This window comes from Dendroctonus ponderosae, unplaced genomic scaffold, assembly GCF_020466585.1.
Source record: "Dendroctonus ponderosae isolate FM_Combo_2020 unplaced genomic scaffold, Dpon_F_20191213v2 Dpon_F_20191213_188, whole genome shotgun sequence".
Taxonomy (NCBI): Eukaryota; Metazoa; Arthropoda; class Insecta; order Coleoptera; family Curculionidae; genus Dendroctonus; species Dendroctonus ponderosae.
Genome location: NW_026018039.1, coordinates 1 through 17,398, shown reverse-complemented (window position 1 = coordinate 17,398; position 17,398 = coordinate 1). Strand labels below are relative to the sequence as shown.

Genomic DNA, 17,398 nt, shown 5'->3' with positions numbered 1-17,398 from the left:
GTGCTTCCTCTTAGGGTTATGTTTGAGAGGTTCTAGAAAAATCAGAATAGCACTAAATTTGGCAGAAGCTCCATTTCAGCATCAGTTCAAATGTTTCATTGTCATGGTGAAAATTTCAGTTCATCGGCAGCTTTGGTTTTAACGTGACATTTTTCCAATTGGCTAATGCAAGTGTCCAAAATCGAAATTTTCTGCGTCACGTTCGAAAATCTCTGAAAAATCAAACTCGCCCTGGCCTTCAATGAAACTTTTTCTGAGCTTTCCTTTATTTGTTTGTTTCATAGTGGAATAATTTTGGGTACCAGCCTTCTTTGGTTTGAAAGTCAGATTTTTTTCAATCTGACTATGTAAGTTTTTAAAGGTGCTTTCTCTTAGGGTTATGTTTGAGAGATTCTAGAAAAATCAGAATAGCACTAAATTTGGCAGTAGCTCCATTTCAGCATTAATTCAAATGTTCTTTTGACTTGGTGAAAATTTCAGTTCATAGGCAGCTTTGCTTTCAGCGTGACATTTTTTCAATTGGCTACTGCAAGTGTCCAAAGTCGAAATTTTCTGCGCCACGTTCGAAAGCCTCTGAAAAATCAAACTCGCCCTGGACTTCAATGACACTTTCTCTGAACTTTCCTTTATTGGTTTGTTTCATAGTGGAACAACTTTGGACAGCAGCCATCTTTGGTTTGTTTTTAAAGGTGCTTCCTCTTAGGGTTATGTTTGAGAAGTTCTAGAAAAATGAAAATAGCACTGAATTTGACGGAAGCTCCATTTCAGCATCAGTGCAAATGCTCTTTTGACTTGGTACAAATCTCAGTTCATTAGCAGCTGTGGTTTCAACGTGACATTTTGTCGATTGGCTACTGCAAGTGTCCAAAATCGAAATTTTCTGCGTCACGTTCGAAAGCTTCTGAAAAATCAAATTTGTCCTGGATTTCAATGAAACTTTTTCTGAGCTTTTCTTTATTGGTTTGTTTTATAGGGAAAAAAATTTGGGTTGCAACCTTCTGTGGTTTGAAAGGAAGATTTTTTTCAATCTGACTATGTAAGTTTTTAAGGGTGCTTCCTTCTGGGGCTATATTTGAGAGGTTCGTAAAAATTCAAAATAGTACTGATTTTGGCAGAAGCTCCAATTCAGCATAAACTCAAATGTTCTGCTGACTTGCTCAAAATTTCACTTCATTGGCAGCCTTGGTTTCAACGTGAGACTTTTTTCAATTGGCTTCTGCAAGTTACCGAAATCGCTTATTTGCTGCATCACGTTCAAATCCCTCTGAAAAATTACAGTCACATTGGGTGTCCATGAAACTTTGTCTCAGTTTTCCTTTATATGCATGCTTTATAGCGGAAACATTTTGAATCGTAACTTTGTTTGGTCTGAGAGTGAGAATGTTTTCAATCAGACCATGTAAGTGTTTGTGACTGCGTTTTATTAGGGTCACATTTGAGGAGTGCTACTTGATCAAATGCTCAGGTTGGATCAAAGCACAGTTAATAACTTTTTTACTGTAATACACTCCTAAATCCGGCTGATGAGCTCTAATAGGTAAAAACAAAAACTTGCGCTTATGCCATTTTTATATTCGGTTTTATTAGCAAACTTTAAACAAATGTTTGGTTCTCTAGACATTTTAATCGTCCACACTGTTTAGAATTTGGAAAGTGCCCCAAAACACACTTTTCACAAAGCGTTAGTTTGCGACTTCAAAAAGACTATATGAAATGTCAAGACAACATTAATTTTAAAAAATCGCCAAACTCAATTCTCTCACATTCAAACTGTGAGAAACTCTAAAATAAAACAATCAAAAACATGCTTCTGTAAGGAAACAGACACAATTTAAAGCTGCATCTATTCAATACGCACAAAGTGTTGATCTAAATATAAAAGTTGTTCTCTTAAGTTTCCTTATTCTGAGAAACAAACCGTTTATTATTTGATTCAACGCGTTTAATTATTAACACTGGCCATCGTTGATATGGAAAATCGATAATACCCAATCCTGAAATAAACTGTAATTGGCTGCATGCATTACTTGAAACAAACGCACAAATTGATGGTGTTAAATTAGTGTTTTCTCGCTTATAATAATGTGTGGTTAATAGTGCTCGAATGGGAGCTTTGGTTGATTCTGAATCCATAATATTCTAGCACATTCGCAGTAACATGAATTTGCCATTTGCTTTCATCGCGTTGCGAATCTGTGGAATTTTTCATGTTTTTCAACTTTTCGAGCCATAATATCAGCCGATTTTCAACAGGTAATTCTTTGAAATGCGATTTTGTGGAAATATTTAGGCCTAGCTGCTGAGTGGCCAGAAATAGAATACTGAATGCCAGGCTTGATGCGAGTGAATTCATCAAGCAAAATCAAAAAATAGATAAAAATCGCGTTTAGTAATCAGTACAAAAGACTATTGTGAACTGCTGACAACAAGAAAAAATTCATGAGTAACTCGGATGGATCGGAACTGGATTATTAATAACTAGACTTTCATTACAGGCGTTTAATGTGTCTCAACAACCCACTACCCACGTTTGTCTGGCACTTTTTTTTTCATTAAAACAGTTGTAGTTTGGCCAAGGTTATTCTCTTGTAATTATTACATGCGTTTGATCAAATGGCTGTAAATTTTTTTATGGAAATGTCCCGGTCTTTCTCTGATTGGTTCTGATCTAGACATGCTCCCAAACTGAGCAAAGTCTAGTGACCAGGACTATTTGGTTTATTTCGAATGGAACTTTTTGTCAGAAATCTTTTTGCAACTCAGAATCAATTTTGCGCAAAAATACTCTTGGCTTTTCAGTTAAAGTTTACATCTGAAATAAATCTGAAAAGGGATCCTGTTTATGGATTTAAAGCAACATAATTGAAGGCGCTTTTGTCAAGATTAGAAAAAATAAGTTACTTTGCCCTTCACTTTGCAAATTGGTCTGGTCCAAACATTAAATTAGGCTTTTTAATCAATCTATCGATAAACCCGGCTTTCTTACCCGATTGGTCCAAGTACAGGGCGTTTGGGCAGGTCTGGTCTGACTCTTAGATCGTGACCGGAAAATCTTCTTTGCTACCATGCTGCCCTGTTGCATAACACTGGAGGACGACTTGCTTTTCTGCATAGCCGTGGCCGTTACTGCTGAAAATAAAAACAAATTATTGGCTTGAGCTGCGAAAAACTTGATCAAATGTTTCTCGCGTTTCGTGATTCGAACGCAGAAAATGTGTAAATCGTTTGATCAGCCGATGACTTTTTAAGCGAAAAATAGGCCTTATTTGGCAATCCATTGCATCAATGTACGTGTAATAAACACATTATTTAGGCTCAGCCTCAATAGTGCCATGAACCCACTTAATCATCTAAAGCAAAAAATCAATCAGAACAGAGGCTAAATTTTAAAAAAGTCAACTGAAAACTTCCAAGTTTCCCCTACAGCTTTCTTATCCAATGCATCCATTCTTCCCTTCCAAACAAAACATCCCCATACCTTCAATTTCATTTTTCCTCAACTGATTTACAAACCTTTTTCCTTATGCTCGTGCTTGCTACCATGCAGCAAGTGGCTTAAAAAGCCATGACTGCCCGATTTAACACTAGGAGGACTGCTCGGACTGCTCTTAACTCCATCTCGTTCAAAGACATCGATATCAATACTACTGCGAGCACTGGACACTCTGCTATCGTCCGAAATGTCGTAAACATCTGCCATTTTTAGGTCCCGATAAGTGAGAATCCATTCATCGTTGGTCTGGCAGCCCTTGTTCAAGCCATCATCATCCCCTGGCTTGGTTATTTCGCCCTTTGCCTTAATGTTGCGCAGATTCCTGTCGTAGTTGACTCGCTTGAACCCCACCGCTTTTTCAGAGTCCACGCTCTTCTTCCTGGCCATTCTCAGGTACCGTTTAATGGTGTCCGAGACGCTTTGAGAGACATCGTCATTGTCGACGCTGGATCTTCTTCTGATACCGTACTCCTTCTCCCGATTTTCCTCCTCTTCTTCTGCCTGTTTTTTCCTAAACTCCTTCTCGCATTCAGCAAGCACCCCTTCTGGCACTGGGTAGGTTTGCGTTCCCCAATCTCTATAAGTGATTTCTATGGTTTCAGCTTCGATCTCTATCAATGGAGGAGGATGCCTGGAGTAAAAGCCGTCACTTTTTTTGTCTCTAGAATATCCGCTGTATCCATCATATCTTCTGGAAGGCGAATCGAAGCCACTGCTGGAATATCCAGTGCCTCCTCTGCTGCCTCTGAAGCCCTTGGCCTTCCTCAGGTCGAAGTAGAGCTTTTCCAGCGCCTTTCTGTCTGTGAGCAAGTCAGAAATCACCTTGTCTCTGTTTGTGTAGTGTCCAAAGTATCTGGAGAGTGTATCAGTTAGAGTCCTTTGCACGCTGTCCCCTTGGAAACTCACATGGGGTTTATGCAAGGATTGGTGGCTGGAATATGGGGAAACATTGGGGGACAGATGGGCGTCCCCACTAGAACGCCCTGAGGGTGAGCTCGTGCGGCTTGAAGCCAAACTCAGATGCTTCTGCAGTCTCTTCACTAGTTCTTCGTAGTTAAAGTCCCCAGCTGCAGTCCTAGACGCGGAAGGAGTATCTGCTAGCTTCAAGTACTGTTCCAACATTGCGACTAGTTCGATTTCCTGCTGGGGTGGCGAAGATGCGGACGGAATAGTGCTTAACTCGTTGTCGTCTGTGGGAGTTGGGGTGCTCAAAAAGTCTTCGCGCATTTTCTTCAAGTCAAACTTGCCTTGATTTTTGGGCTCCAACAGCAAGTCCTTTGGACGCTCTGGTTTTAGAAAGTCAACTTCTGCCTCCGATATGGCCTTTCTGCAGCTGCCTCCTTTCCTAGAGGCACGCTTGCGTTTTTTCCTGAAGCCGATGGCTCCTGGATAGGAGTTTTTCCTCCAGAGCAGAAATTTGGGTTCTTTTCTGCAGAGCTCCTGGAAATGCGCCTCGATCTTCGGGATGTCCTCGACACAGTTTCGTGCCCCATCTGGGATGAGTTTCCGGCCAGCATCCGCCATGTACTTCCAAGTCTTCCTCGTCAATAGCCATCGTTCTTTCGGCTTCTTCTTTCTCACCGATCTTCCCATACTTAAGGAATACTCGGTGCTTTCAGTGGAGGCGCTGCGGCCGAAAGTTTTCCTTTTGGTGCTCCCTTTTTCCGCCATGATTATCTGAGCTTGAGCTTTATTTCAGCTGGTTAGTTCATGTTGTTTTGGGACTTTTGGCACGAGTGCAGTCGGAATGCATAAAACCCTCTCAATCTATGGGATCCAGTAGTAAATATGTCACCGCCGGTAACAAACAATTGGATGAAATAAAATGTGGATAAATGTTGGCAACAATTTTCGAACGAGAAAACGTGGGCTGTCTGGGAATTTTTTTAGTCGGCCAGCTGACAGAGCGTGGTAAGCTGAAGGTAAATAGATATGGCAGTTGCTGCTAACCCATTTTTTTCTTAGCTGTTTGCTGCTGTAGCCCTGTCCAATCTACTATCTAGTTGCTGCTGGAGTTTCCTTTTCAGCTGAAAGTTTTGAGTTGAAAAATGTCTTCTCAAAAAGCACCAAACTCCGTAAAATCGAGCACGAAACCGCACTGGTTCGCTAGCAGATGCACTTTTGAGGCACGCCGGTAACTGACAAGGTCGGTTTTTTTCAAAGTGAGTGAAAATTTGCACGGTCTACCCGCCGGACTGACTCAAAAAACTGCGAGACACCAACTTGGAAAAGTGGAATTACTTCGAAACAAAAATATCAGATTTTGGCAAGAGATACAGAGTAGTTTTCGCAATGTTTTTCAACGTAAAAATAGACGAGAAACTTTGTGCGGCTCAGTCTAGGGTGTATAACCGCCAAACCGAAGCGTATTTAAACCTAAATGCATTTTTATTTTATTTAAAAACAATTACAAAATATGTTCAGTTGATCTAACTGACGTTCGCTGGGTAGCTTTCCTTGGGGTGGAACTTTTCCTTTAAAAAGCCACAAAGTGCTACTTAAGAATATTTCTCTACGACTCCATGATGTGACTATTTACCTCAAACATCTCAACCAAGAACCGCTCGTTTTTTCGCTTTCGTTCGTTCATTTTCTATCTAAAAAAATTGTTTTTATTAAATCTTTTTTTGAGCAATTTTGCAAGAACAGTTTGTACAGTGTTTTAAAATATGGATTTCGCATGGAGTCTGCTGATTCCGAGCTCGCGTTGGCTGCATTAATCTAAGTATTATGCATCTTCAGAGTTCGACCCGATCAAACCATCTCCGAAAACGCAAGCCACTGGTGCTTTGGAAACATCAGGAATAAATTCATTTCCTCGACGGCTCAAAAGCCCCAAAAAACCTAACCAGATTTTTGAGGTTCCAGTTGTGAAAAATATGCATTTTAAATGAGCAAATCAACAAAAAAATGCAGTAATTCCCAGACCCAATATCGTATTATATAATTTTTCCGCAACAGCCGCCACACATGGTCAAGGATTTTTATTTTTGTCCCAAATATCGCCGATTTGAATTTTTCTGGATATTTTCTTTCATGTGAAACAGGCTTATCCATAAATTGGTTTCGTCTATCCCATCCGGCGTTAGCTTTAGCAGGTTGCAAATGTAAACAGTTTTGTTGGCAATCGATAAATAATTTTACATTGTCTTTATCGGTTTCACTCACTTCCACTGTTAGTTTAAACATGAATTAGCCGAAGGTGCGAAATGTACAATAAGAGATTCTTAAACGGCCCCATTAAGTGTTAAAAATAAAACTGTTTGGACCGAAATTTAAATTCCGATATAACCTTGATAATAGACTACAATAAATAATCAAGATTCTATTTTCGTATCAATAAGTAAACGTGGATGTTTAAAACGATCCAACTAATAAAGATTTATTATAGAGAAAATATATGAGTTGCCAGTACTAATTTCAAGTTTTATTCAAATCAGTTCAGTACTCATAATCGCTCAATAAGAGTTAGACCAAGCAGCTAGAAAGACTGGACAACCTGGAATGGGATTAATCTAGCTGCGTTTGTTAATGTTTGCGGAAACTTGCTTAAACATAATAAACCTGCCTGACATCAGGCAATATTTATATTTGGGCAATTAGGCAGGTGGTTGATTTAGTTGATACATCACAAAGCCTTCTCCAAAACTTTAGCTTCGCAAGTTTATGCTTCGTATGAATGAATGAATGAGGAAAGTTCTTCATCCGGTTATAGCAATTTTTTCAATTCAGATCCACCTTTTGTCATTGCTTTTTTCTCGGCTTCTTATTTTTATGCACCAGCTCTAATTTCTACATTTGTCTAAATTCTGAGAAGCACTAAAATGAGGACATTTTTTATATTCAGTTGGTTTTTCACATGAAACCCAGGCAATTTTCGGTATTTATATTTTGGTCGAGAGATTTAAGGAAATTATTCTGGCAACAACTGGATTGCTGAAATAGTTCATCTGAAATGTGCGTTAAGCAGTTGTTTGAACTCATTATTCCTCAAAGTTCTTCAGAAAATCCTTTAGGATTTTCCTGCTAAAGCCGAATTTGTGGAATCCTGCATAAAGTGCCTTTGGCACTTAAAAGCGCACATTTCCCAGAGGTTTTCTTTCTTGTTCCTAATTTACGGCTTTTTGCAAGTGCCGGAAAGTGAACCTTTTGGTACATTTATTTTCGACTAATGTTCCCCGCAATGACACCCAAGACTAGAGAGTTTAACCAAAAAAAAACGATATTTGGCCCTGGATTCTTAAACCTGTTGACTTTGGAAATTTTTCATTTGTCTCAAAACCATTTGGTTTAAAATCGATTGGGTTCAACACTACCAATCAGGCCTTCTAGTTTGCAAAATTCGTTGCTTTATCAAGCACTACGCGATTGCTTGGCCGAGGCGTAAACCTCGCTATAAATAGCGAAAGCAAAATATTATTTTTCATAAGACTCCGACATGTTTTGATTATAAAAAAGCAAAAGTATAAAATATTTCCTATGAAAAGTTTATGCTCGGGACTGTTGATACAGTCGGATATTTATCTTTATTTCGTTCGCTCCTCTGTCAAATCGAAATCGCCAACTAATTTCCAGACTTTTAACATGCACATGAGAGCTTTTCTTGTGCCAGCTAAACTAAATTCCATAACGGTTTTGAAAAAAATTGCTAAATTCAAACATCAACAAATTTATTTAGTTTTAATTAACGAAAGCCAATTTTTAATATTTGCAATAATTTTTTTATATTACGTAGTGAATTAGGTTTGATGTGTAACTGTGTGCAAACGTTCAATTTTAAACTAGCTTTAACTTATCTTTTTAAGTTAAGGCAAAAATCAGTTTCCTTCACAATTCTAATGAAATTGACATAACTTTTAGATTAACCTGTTTTCTACAGATGGGTAAAATTTAAAGTTGTTAGTACTTTGCAGTCAGCAGGTCGGGATTTTTAAATGAGTCCGTGTCATTGGGTTAATACATCCCTTTTTTCGGTCAGGATAGACTGAATTGAAAAAATCCGCATTCAGGGCGATTTTAATAACAATCTCCAAACTGTTAGAGAGAAGTGTTGTCCATAGATGGGCAAAATTTCAAGTTGCTCCTTGAGCGCGTTCGAAAGATACGAATTTTTAAAAGCACGCGTGTAAGTGTGTGACAATTTGCATTTTAGGCTCGCATAGACTTAAGTGGCAAAAATCGTCATTGACTAGGATTCCTATGAAATCCATACCAGTTGTAGATGGGCGTGTTGGCAATTGATGGGCAAATTTTAAACTTCTACATCCAACATCAACGGTATCAAAAGATAGACAGTCTTCAAAGAGCGCGTGTTATTGTGTGACAACTTTCATTTTTAGATCAGCATAGACTTAATTGGTAAAAATCAGAATTATTTACCATTCTAGTGGAATTCGTAAAAAATTTAGACTAAAGTTCTTGCTATGGATATTTCAATTCAATTTCAAGTTGCTCGTTTTAAAAGAGCGCGTGTAATTGAGTGAAACATGCATTTTTAGGCGACCATAGACGGTTGCCTAAAATCATCATTCACCACAATTCTAATGAAATGTGAAAAAAAAACAACTTTTCGACTGAGAATTTTTCTATAAACGGGTAAACTTTCAAGTTGAACCTCGAGCGTAATCGAAAGATGGGAATTTTTAAAAGAGTGCGTGTAATTGTATGATAACTTGCATTTTTAGATCACCATAGACTTAAATGGCAAAAATCAGGATTATGCACAATTTCAACAAAATTCACAGTCCTTTTAGGCTGAGATATCTTCTATAGGTAGGGAAAATTTCAAGTTGCTCTTTGATCGCGATCAAAAACCGCACATTTTCCAAAGAGCGCGTGTAATTGAGTGACAACTTTCACTTTTAGATCAGCACATACTTATCTGGAAAAAATCGGTGTTCTTCACAATTCGCACATCTTTTAGATTAATGTGCTTTCTATAGATGGAGAAAATTTCAAGTTGCAACTTCAGCTCAATCAGCAGATCGATATGTTTAAAAGAGCGTTTGTAATTGTATGATCTCTTGCGTTTTTACGGCAGCACAGACTTAATTGGTAAAAATCAGCATTCTTCACGATTCTAATGAAATTTGCACCACTTTTATACCGAGGTATTTTCTATGGAATCTTTAAAACCGCGTGTAATTATGTGGAAACATGCATTTTTAGGCCAACATAGACTTAGTTGCCTAAAATCATTATTCACCCACTATTCTAAGGAAATTCAAATGACTTTTAGATTGAAGTGTTTTCCATAAATGAGTAAAATTACAAGTTGCTCCTCGATTGTAATCGAAAGATGCGAATTTTTAATAGAGCCCGTGTAATTGTGTGAAAACATGCATTTTTGGACCGCATAGTCTTAGTTGCTTAAAATCAGCATTCACCACTATTCTAATGAAATTCACAAAACTTTTAGATTGAAGTGCTTTCTATAAACGGCAAAAAATTCAAGTCGCTCCTCGATTGTAATCGAAAGATGCGAATTTTTAATAGAGCGCGTGTAATTGTGTGAAAACATGCATTTTTGGACCGCATAGTCTTAGTTGCTTAAAATCAGCATTCACCACTATTCTAATGAAATTCACAAAGCTTTTAGATTGAAGTGTTTTCTATAAACGGAAAGAAAATCAAGTTGCTCGTCGATTGCAATCGAAAGATGGCAATTTTTAAACGAGCGCGTGTGATTGGGTGAAAACATGCATTTTGGCCTGCATAGTCGTAGTTGCCTAAAATCAGCACTCACCACTATTTTAATTAAATTCACACGCCTTTTAGATTGAAGTGTTTTCTATAAATGGAAAAAATCTCAAATTTCTGTTCAAACTTGTCCCTTTGGTACCATAGCAGAAATTCAAACACTTTTTGCTCCATAATAAATCAGTCAAAACCTACACGTCCAAAATTTGATTGCATTTAAAACTGCCCATAACTTTTTTATTTGGGCTCGATGTCCCGTAAACTCGCCAGTTAAATTGCTAATGAAATATGCCTAAACAATATCCAGACGCCGAATGTGCATGCTTCAAAGTGCCAATTTCAATTTTTTTTTATTAAGCGAAGCTACAGGGTGAACAAACTGCAAAAAATTATTTTATTCTGAAATTCATGGCGTTGTAAATAGATTTGTATTCGAGAAATGCATTTTGATTTTTGTGGGTTGACGTTTCGCACGCACGTGTGGCTTGCATCTTCAGATGTGGTTGCTGCAAATCACCAAGGAAATTGATATTGAGCAATTGCAATCAAAACTCTTGTAATGTGGAGTAATTGTATTCGAGTCCCGATCTGGAGCAAATCAAACAACCATCTAAGTAATGCTAAAAATACATGGCGAGTCTAAGAGACCTCGCTCAGATATAAACACGGGGTGCCAAGCGAGATGCTAAAATTAGCCCAGTTTATTAACTTTGTTGTAAAAATCCTCTTACGTCATAGTATGGCGAAAATAGCCGGCCAAGCCTTTTTATAAGACACGTTTCTGCGCCAACTAATGCGAGAAAGGGACTGATGATGAGATCATCGTTGCAGAACACTCGCGCATCTCATTCTTTGAAAAATTCGAACTCAAAATACAGAATTGATTTCGAATGCTCACGACTAGCAGGAAAATCAAGAACAGTCAAATCTGGCAAACTCGCTGGCCATGCAAGTGGAAGAAGCTCCTGAGTGTGTTTTGCTGCAAACAAAACTAGACTTTGATGATTTTTTTCAAGAACCACTGAAAATTTTACATTTCCAGAACTTCCTCCAATACCGCTCTGTTTCCCCAAAAATCCTCCCACATTTCGTTGAACGCAAACTGTTTGATATTGGTTGTCTCAAAGCACCAATGGGGGCACCACAAGTCAGCTCGATTTTCAATTTTGTTCAAAAATGTTCCTGGATCCTAACGAAGTTTCCGGCAGAGGTCAGGATCAGAATTACTTACTTATTCGAAGCGCAATTGCTGCTGATTTTATTTTTATAGATCACTGTTTCTGTTTGAGTTAATTATTTAACGGATGTATTCATAGGTGGCAGAAGTACGCTAGTTTCCAGTTTATAATTTTGATAATACCTACTGGAGAAGGAAAAATTTGCTGAGGTAATTGTTCCTCATTTTCTCCAAAAAACAACTGAGAAATTGAGAATTTTAGAGCAAAATTGGCCATTTTAAGTCTGGTTGGTTAATTTTTATTTTTTTTTAGCAAAATCAGTCGTTTTTGTCATTTCTATGGAAAAAAATGTTAAATGTCGCCATAGCAGTCTTCAGCAGTTCCAGACTATGACAAACCAAATTGAGTTCAGAACGATCACTTAAAAATCGCTCTCGTTTTGAGGCATGAACCGTTTTGGAGGACGAGCGTATTTATTGTTCTTTCATATAGTTAAATAATTGAAATTGTTTCAATCCAGTTTCTTTTATTGTTGATAATAGCTAAAATCGAGCGTGAACATGAGAATATACACAAAAAGTGATTAGTCTAAGAGTTAATTTTTAGAGAACCCGATGGAATCACATTTCACCCGCATAGAGAGACACTGAGATTTTTTTACGTACCGATTTCTGAACCCGGTATTTCAATATCCGAATGGGTTCTTCAGACGCGACTTTCGAAGAACGATATGAAAAAATTAATATCCGCTCAAAAATGTTTAAAGTTCCAGAGTTAATTCTGAAGGAATTGGATTTTCGAATGGAAAAATATGTATGCTGCATGTGAACTGATGGTTTCTATGTCGATTTCTGAGACGCTTATTCCGAGACCTGAAATGGTTGTTCTGAAGCAGGCTTTAGAAGCAAGTGGTGCAAGAGTGCCACATCGCAAGAAATTGTCCAAAGTTCAAGATTTTCTTGTGAAGAAAGTCGTTGCTCAAATACAGTCAAAATTAGCACCACATTTGCTCGGAAAGCTGCTGAATCGAATGAAGGAAGCGGCATACAGATATCTGCAGCAATGCTTCAGACACGTGATCCAGAAGCAAGAAATGCTGCAAAAATTAAAACAGCATAAAAATGTCTAAAGTTCCAGAATTAATTCTGAAGAAACCTACTACTCGAATGAAACGATTTTTAAACTGCATGTGAACTCATAGCTTCTGAGTGGATTTCTGGAACACTTATTCCGGGATCTGAAATAGTTCTTCTGAAGCAAGGTTTAGAAGCACATGGCACAAGAGGGCAACATCGGAAGAAATTCAGGATTTTATTGTGAAGAAAGTAGCTGCTCGAATGAAATCAAAATCAACACCACATTTTCACGGAAGGTTTTTGAATCGAATGGCGGAAGACGCATCCCGATATATGCAGCACTCCTTCAGAAGCGCGCTGCAGAAGCACATGCTGCAAATATGGAAACCGCATAAAAAATGTCTAAAGTTCCAGAATCAATGCTGCACCTACTGCTCGAATGAAACGATTTTTAAATCGCATGTGAACTCATAGTTTTTGGGTGGATTTCTGAAACATCGATTCAGGAATCCGAAATGGTTCCGCTGAAGCTGGCTTTAGAAGCATGTGGTGTAAGGGTGCTACATTTACAAAATAATGTCCAAAGTTTAGGAATTTATTGTGAAGAAAGTCGCTGCTCAAATTAATTAAAAAACAGTACCACATTTTAACGGAAAGTTCCTGAATGGAACGGAAGAAGACATATCCAGATATCTGCAGCAGTCCTTCAGAAGCGTGCTGCAGAAACACATGTTGCAAAAATGAAAACCGCATAAAAATGTCTAAAGTTCCAGAATTAATTCTGAAGAAACCTACTACTCGAATGAAACCATTTTTAAACCGCATGTGAACTCATAGTTTGGGTCATTTTCTGAAACATATATTTCGGGATCCGAAATGGTTCCGATGGAGCAGGCTTTAGAAACATGTGTTGCAAGGGTGCAACATTCGCAAAAAAATGTCCAAAGTTTAGGAATTTATTGTGAAGACAGCCGCTCCTCAAATTAATTAAAAACAACACCACATTTTTACGAACGATTTTTAAACCGCATGTGAACTCAGAGTTTCTCAGTCGATTTCTGAAACATTTATTCCGGGATCCGAAATGGTTCCACGGAAGCATTTAGCATAAACTCATGTGGTGCATGAGTCCAACATTTACAAAAAATTGTTCAAAGTTAAAATTAAATTAAAGATTTGTAAAACTTAATTAATGATTAAGACCACATATGCACTGAAGGATCCTAAATCGAATAAACAAAGACGCATTCCGATATGTGCAGCGATCCTCCAGACCCGCGCTGCAAAAGCACATGATGCAAAAATGAAAATCCACAGGAAAAAGTCTAATGTTCAAGAACTAATTCTGGAGGAACCCGCTGAATGCTCGAATTGGACCCCATATACAACACATATCCCCTGAAGGTTCCTGAGTCGATTTGTCATTGCAATGCTGATATCTGGAGTGGTTTTTCATGGGCGAGCCTTAAGAAATAATGGTGCAAAAATTAAAACACGCCTAAAAAATAGGATTTTTCTGGATGGTATTTTCTCCAATTTTTTTGCAAAATATCTTCAGCAAGCCTTTCGCGATTTGAGTTGACTTCTGATCATTCCGTCAATTATTTTGCTCGGCATTTGAGGCATAAACCGGCTGTTCTTCTTGAGGGAGCGTGCTAAAGAAAATACTTCAAATCTTTCTGTTTTAAAGGGCACCCTTTTAGATACCAAAGAATTGGAGAATCGCTCTAATAACACGGAATGTCCCAAGTTGTATTCTGTCCTTGATAAGGGATTTTCAGTTCAATTTCTTTGCACAAAATCAGTTTTTAGCAAAAACCGCAACTTCTTCATCTGACTACATATGCAATTTTCTCAACTCTCTGAATCTGCATTTATGGCTCAAACAAGCTGTTAAACAAATTATCTTAATGACGAATATTGAAATTAAAGGAACAAAGTAGGTTTGATCCAGTTGATTTGTTTTTTGCAGCAAAAAAGTAGAAAAATCATCCAATTGATATGATGCTTCCTGATTTTAATAAGTTTTTACTTAAGAAACTGTTGCCTCAATTTCTTCCAAAAATCATTCTTCTGAGCATTATCCTAACTATTGCGCTGTGTATTTGAGACATGAACAGGCTGTTCCTCATGAGGAACCGTGTTGTCAATCCAAAACAAAATTGAATATACAGCTTTAGTATTTTTCGTTTGTTAGTTGTTTGTAGCTACCAAAGACAGATGATTCTGGAAGTGTAAGCTGAAATGCGTACGGCAACATTACAAGAATTTTAACTCGCAACTTCAGTTTACATGCAAAAATATTGCATAAACGTTGCAGTGCGATGAAAAGCTATTGTGTGAGAAGGAATCATAACTGATAAAGCAAACTTCGACAGAATGTTTGCTTTTGCATCAAGTTTGAAACAAAGCGTTGGATTAAAAAGCTGTTGTGTACTGCACGTGGAACTCCTAAATCCTTCGGCTGTTTATTGTTCCATAGCAGTTTTATTATGTTCTGATAGACATCCACTTTTTCCGTGTTGTTAGTTGAAAAAGTAATTCCATCGACTTTCTAAAGTACCGAAAAATTTATGTAAATCATATGACTGCACTCGTTGCCTAAATAATGACCACGACGACGATTTACCAACGGTCATACTCACGGCTGTAAAACACTATGTAATGACGTCACTCTCGCGAAAATTTTGGCAAAAGCGCCCTGGAAACACAACTGTGACATTGTGATGCAAATTCTAAAATTAACGCTCCGTTGAGATAGTCGAATACTTAAGTTTGTATACATTGCAGGAAAAAAACAAAGGAACAATTTACTGTGCACAGTTAAGCGGCTACTAAACGGTTTGAGTTCTGTTAATAACCCTAGGAACATCAATGGAACTTGAAAGAGTGCTTGTATTTCTACAGTTTACGACTCTATTAAATATGTAACACTTCTTCCCATCTCCCACATTCTCCCTTGAACAGAATTACAAAATTTGGCTGGTGAAACAGAAAATTATTCTTTAGAACTCTTCAAATTTTCTCAGGTAGATCAACGACTTCAGAGAACAGAACAAAATCGACTCGGATCGATGAAACCCTTAGCTGTAATGTCCGCTCTAAAAATTAATGGAAACTCGAATGAACTGCATTCGAGACTGAAAAAAGATCGCGACTGGAATACGAAAATAACCGGCCATTAATTTCGATTTGCGTAGGTGCGTCAATCGTCGAAATCAAAACGGTGTTTTGCCGGTTTATTTGCTGAGGAATAGACCCGAAAGTCAATTAAAATAATTTCTATGTGCGGTTGTAAAGGCTTTGTTTTATACTTTTGTATGTTTTTGGTTGAACTTTATTGAAATGGAAACTTGCGAGTTTTTCCCACTTGCAGTTTCAGCTTGCTTCGACAAGAAACCCCTGAAGATGCAAGCCACTGTGCGAAACGTCACGGAAAACTATCTTTTACGAGGGGCTGGAAGTCCGGAAAACTCAGGAGTTTCAAACAACGGCCCTGCAATTCGACTAAAACTTGTTAAATGACTTGATCAATTCTTACATTCATTCTAAGGTAAAGGTGATTTCCCTTTTGTCTATTTCAACTTTGTTTTACTTAAAATGTTAATTTTTGGAAATAAAAGTTTGGATTTTATAGATATTTCTTGCGCCTTTGCTCGATATGCGGGTTTAAAAATTGCGAAATAAACCGAAACTTGCTAACTAAACTAAAAATGCGCACTAAACAGAGCAAATTTCACGTAATAAAATGTTCCCAAAAACACTTGTAAATTCGGCCTTCATTTAAATTTATAGTCTTAGGGATGCCAAATCGTCAAGTAATCATTATTATTAGATGGTGATAAATATGCTTTTTTCTTTTGAAAAAAATGACTCATTTTATATTAAATATCAGACATTTTCATGTATTCCTCGAACCAACATCTGTTTCTATTTTGAAAAATCCAGTGTGACTGAACTAGCAATAATCTAGGCGTATTTAATTAGTGAAAAATGAAACTGGGGATCGGCAGATTATTTATATAAATAACCAAGCCCGCTGAAAGTTGCCTGATAAACCAGTCGCCTTATCCCGACAGTTTTTATTCAATTATTTAAATATTTCAGAAAAGGATCATAGAGAATTCCGTGTATTTTTAGTAGGTTGTATAACCCAGATGGTGCATTTGTGGGTGGAGACATACAATTTCTAGCATTTCTTGGATAGACGAAACGAATTTTTCGGCTTGAAAATGTTGGCAGTGACATGGCTAGCGTATTATTATGTTGCAGCCTAAACGCACATGTAGAAAATTAGAGTTGGAACAAGATAATCTTTAAAATTAGACCCAATTCCAGTGACCCAATAAAGCGTTCAAAAGGTACAAAATTTACTTTAGAAAATTCTATTTTTATCCAATGTTTTACGTCGTCTCTTTTATGAAAATAAGAAAACTTAAAACCAATTAATTATTTAATTGAAAATATGGAAAATTTAAATCAATTTCGGACACCCATTAATTTTACAGAAATTTCCAATCGTGCTGTTAAATGAAACAAGCGTAAAATTTTGCGCGGTTGCGTTTAAACATTCATAACTCCTAAAATCGAGACGATTTTAAACTGCAATTCTGGGCACAATTGACCAAAACCTTTCTGTGTGCATTTCGAAATTTTGAATCAATTGCGCGAATCTAGTATTTTTTTAGAATTCTCCAAAATTTCGCTGATCTGAAATGGGAGAATAATTTTGTGAATTTATCAAAAAAGTCTTAGCGCGAAATTGATTTAAATTTTTTAAATACGCAGAAAGTTTTCTTTTTAATTGTGCCCGTAATTGCAATTTCAAATCGTGTCGATTTTAGGAGTTATGAATTTTTAAACGCAACCGCGCAAAAATCGTTGGCTCGTTTTAGTAGCAAGTTTGAAAATTTACGGGATATTCAGTAATGTTTCCAATTCGTTTGAATTTT

General features: G+C 37.3%; 1 protein-coding gene and 1 long non-coding RNA gene across 3 annotated transcripts; one reads left to right on the top strand and one right to left on the bottom strand.

The window, feature by feature from the left end:
- Nucleotides 1-2,941: 2,941 nt before the first annotated feature.
- Nucleotides 2,942-5,480, bottom strand: LOC125503313. 2 transcript variants are annotated; one of them, XM_048663389.1, is made up of 2 exons: nt 3,514-5,480; nt 2,942-3,129 (listed from the first exon to the last, which is right to left on the bottom strand). In XM_048663389.1, the coding sequence occupies exons 1-2, from the start codon at nt 5,162-5,164 to the stop codon at nt 2,957-2,959; spliced, it is 1,824 nt and encodes a 607-aa protein (XP_048519346.1). In that variant the 5' UTR covers nt 5,165-5,480; the 3' UTR covers nt 2,942-2,956. The 2 variants fall into 2 exon arrangements, with proteins under 2 accessions (XP_048519346.1, XP_048519347.1); XM_048663390.1 differs by having other exon boundaries at nt 2,942-3,126.
- On the top strand, nt 5,339-6,911 carry LOC125503314. The gene is made up of 2 exons (XR_007280744.1): nt 5,339-5,404; nt 5,459-6,911. It is a non-coding gene; the product is annotated as an uncharacterized LOC125503314 (long non-coding RNA).
- Nucleotides 6,912-17,398: the final 10,487 nt, after the last annotated feature.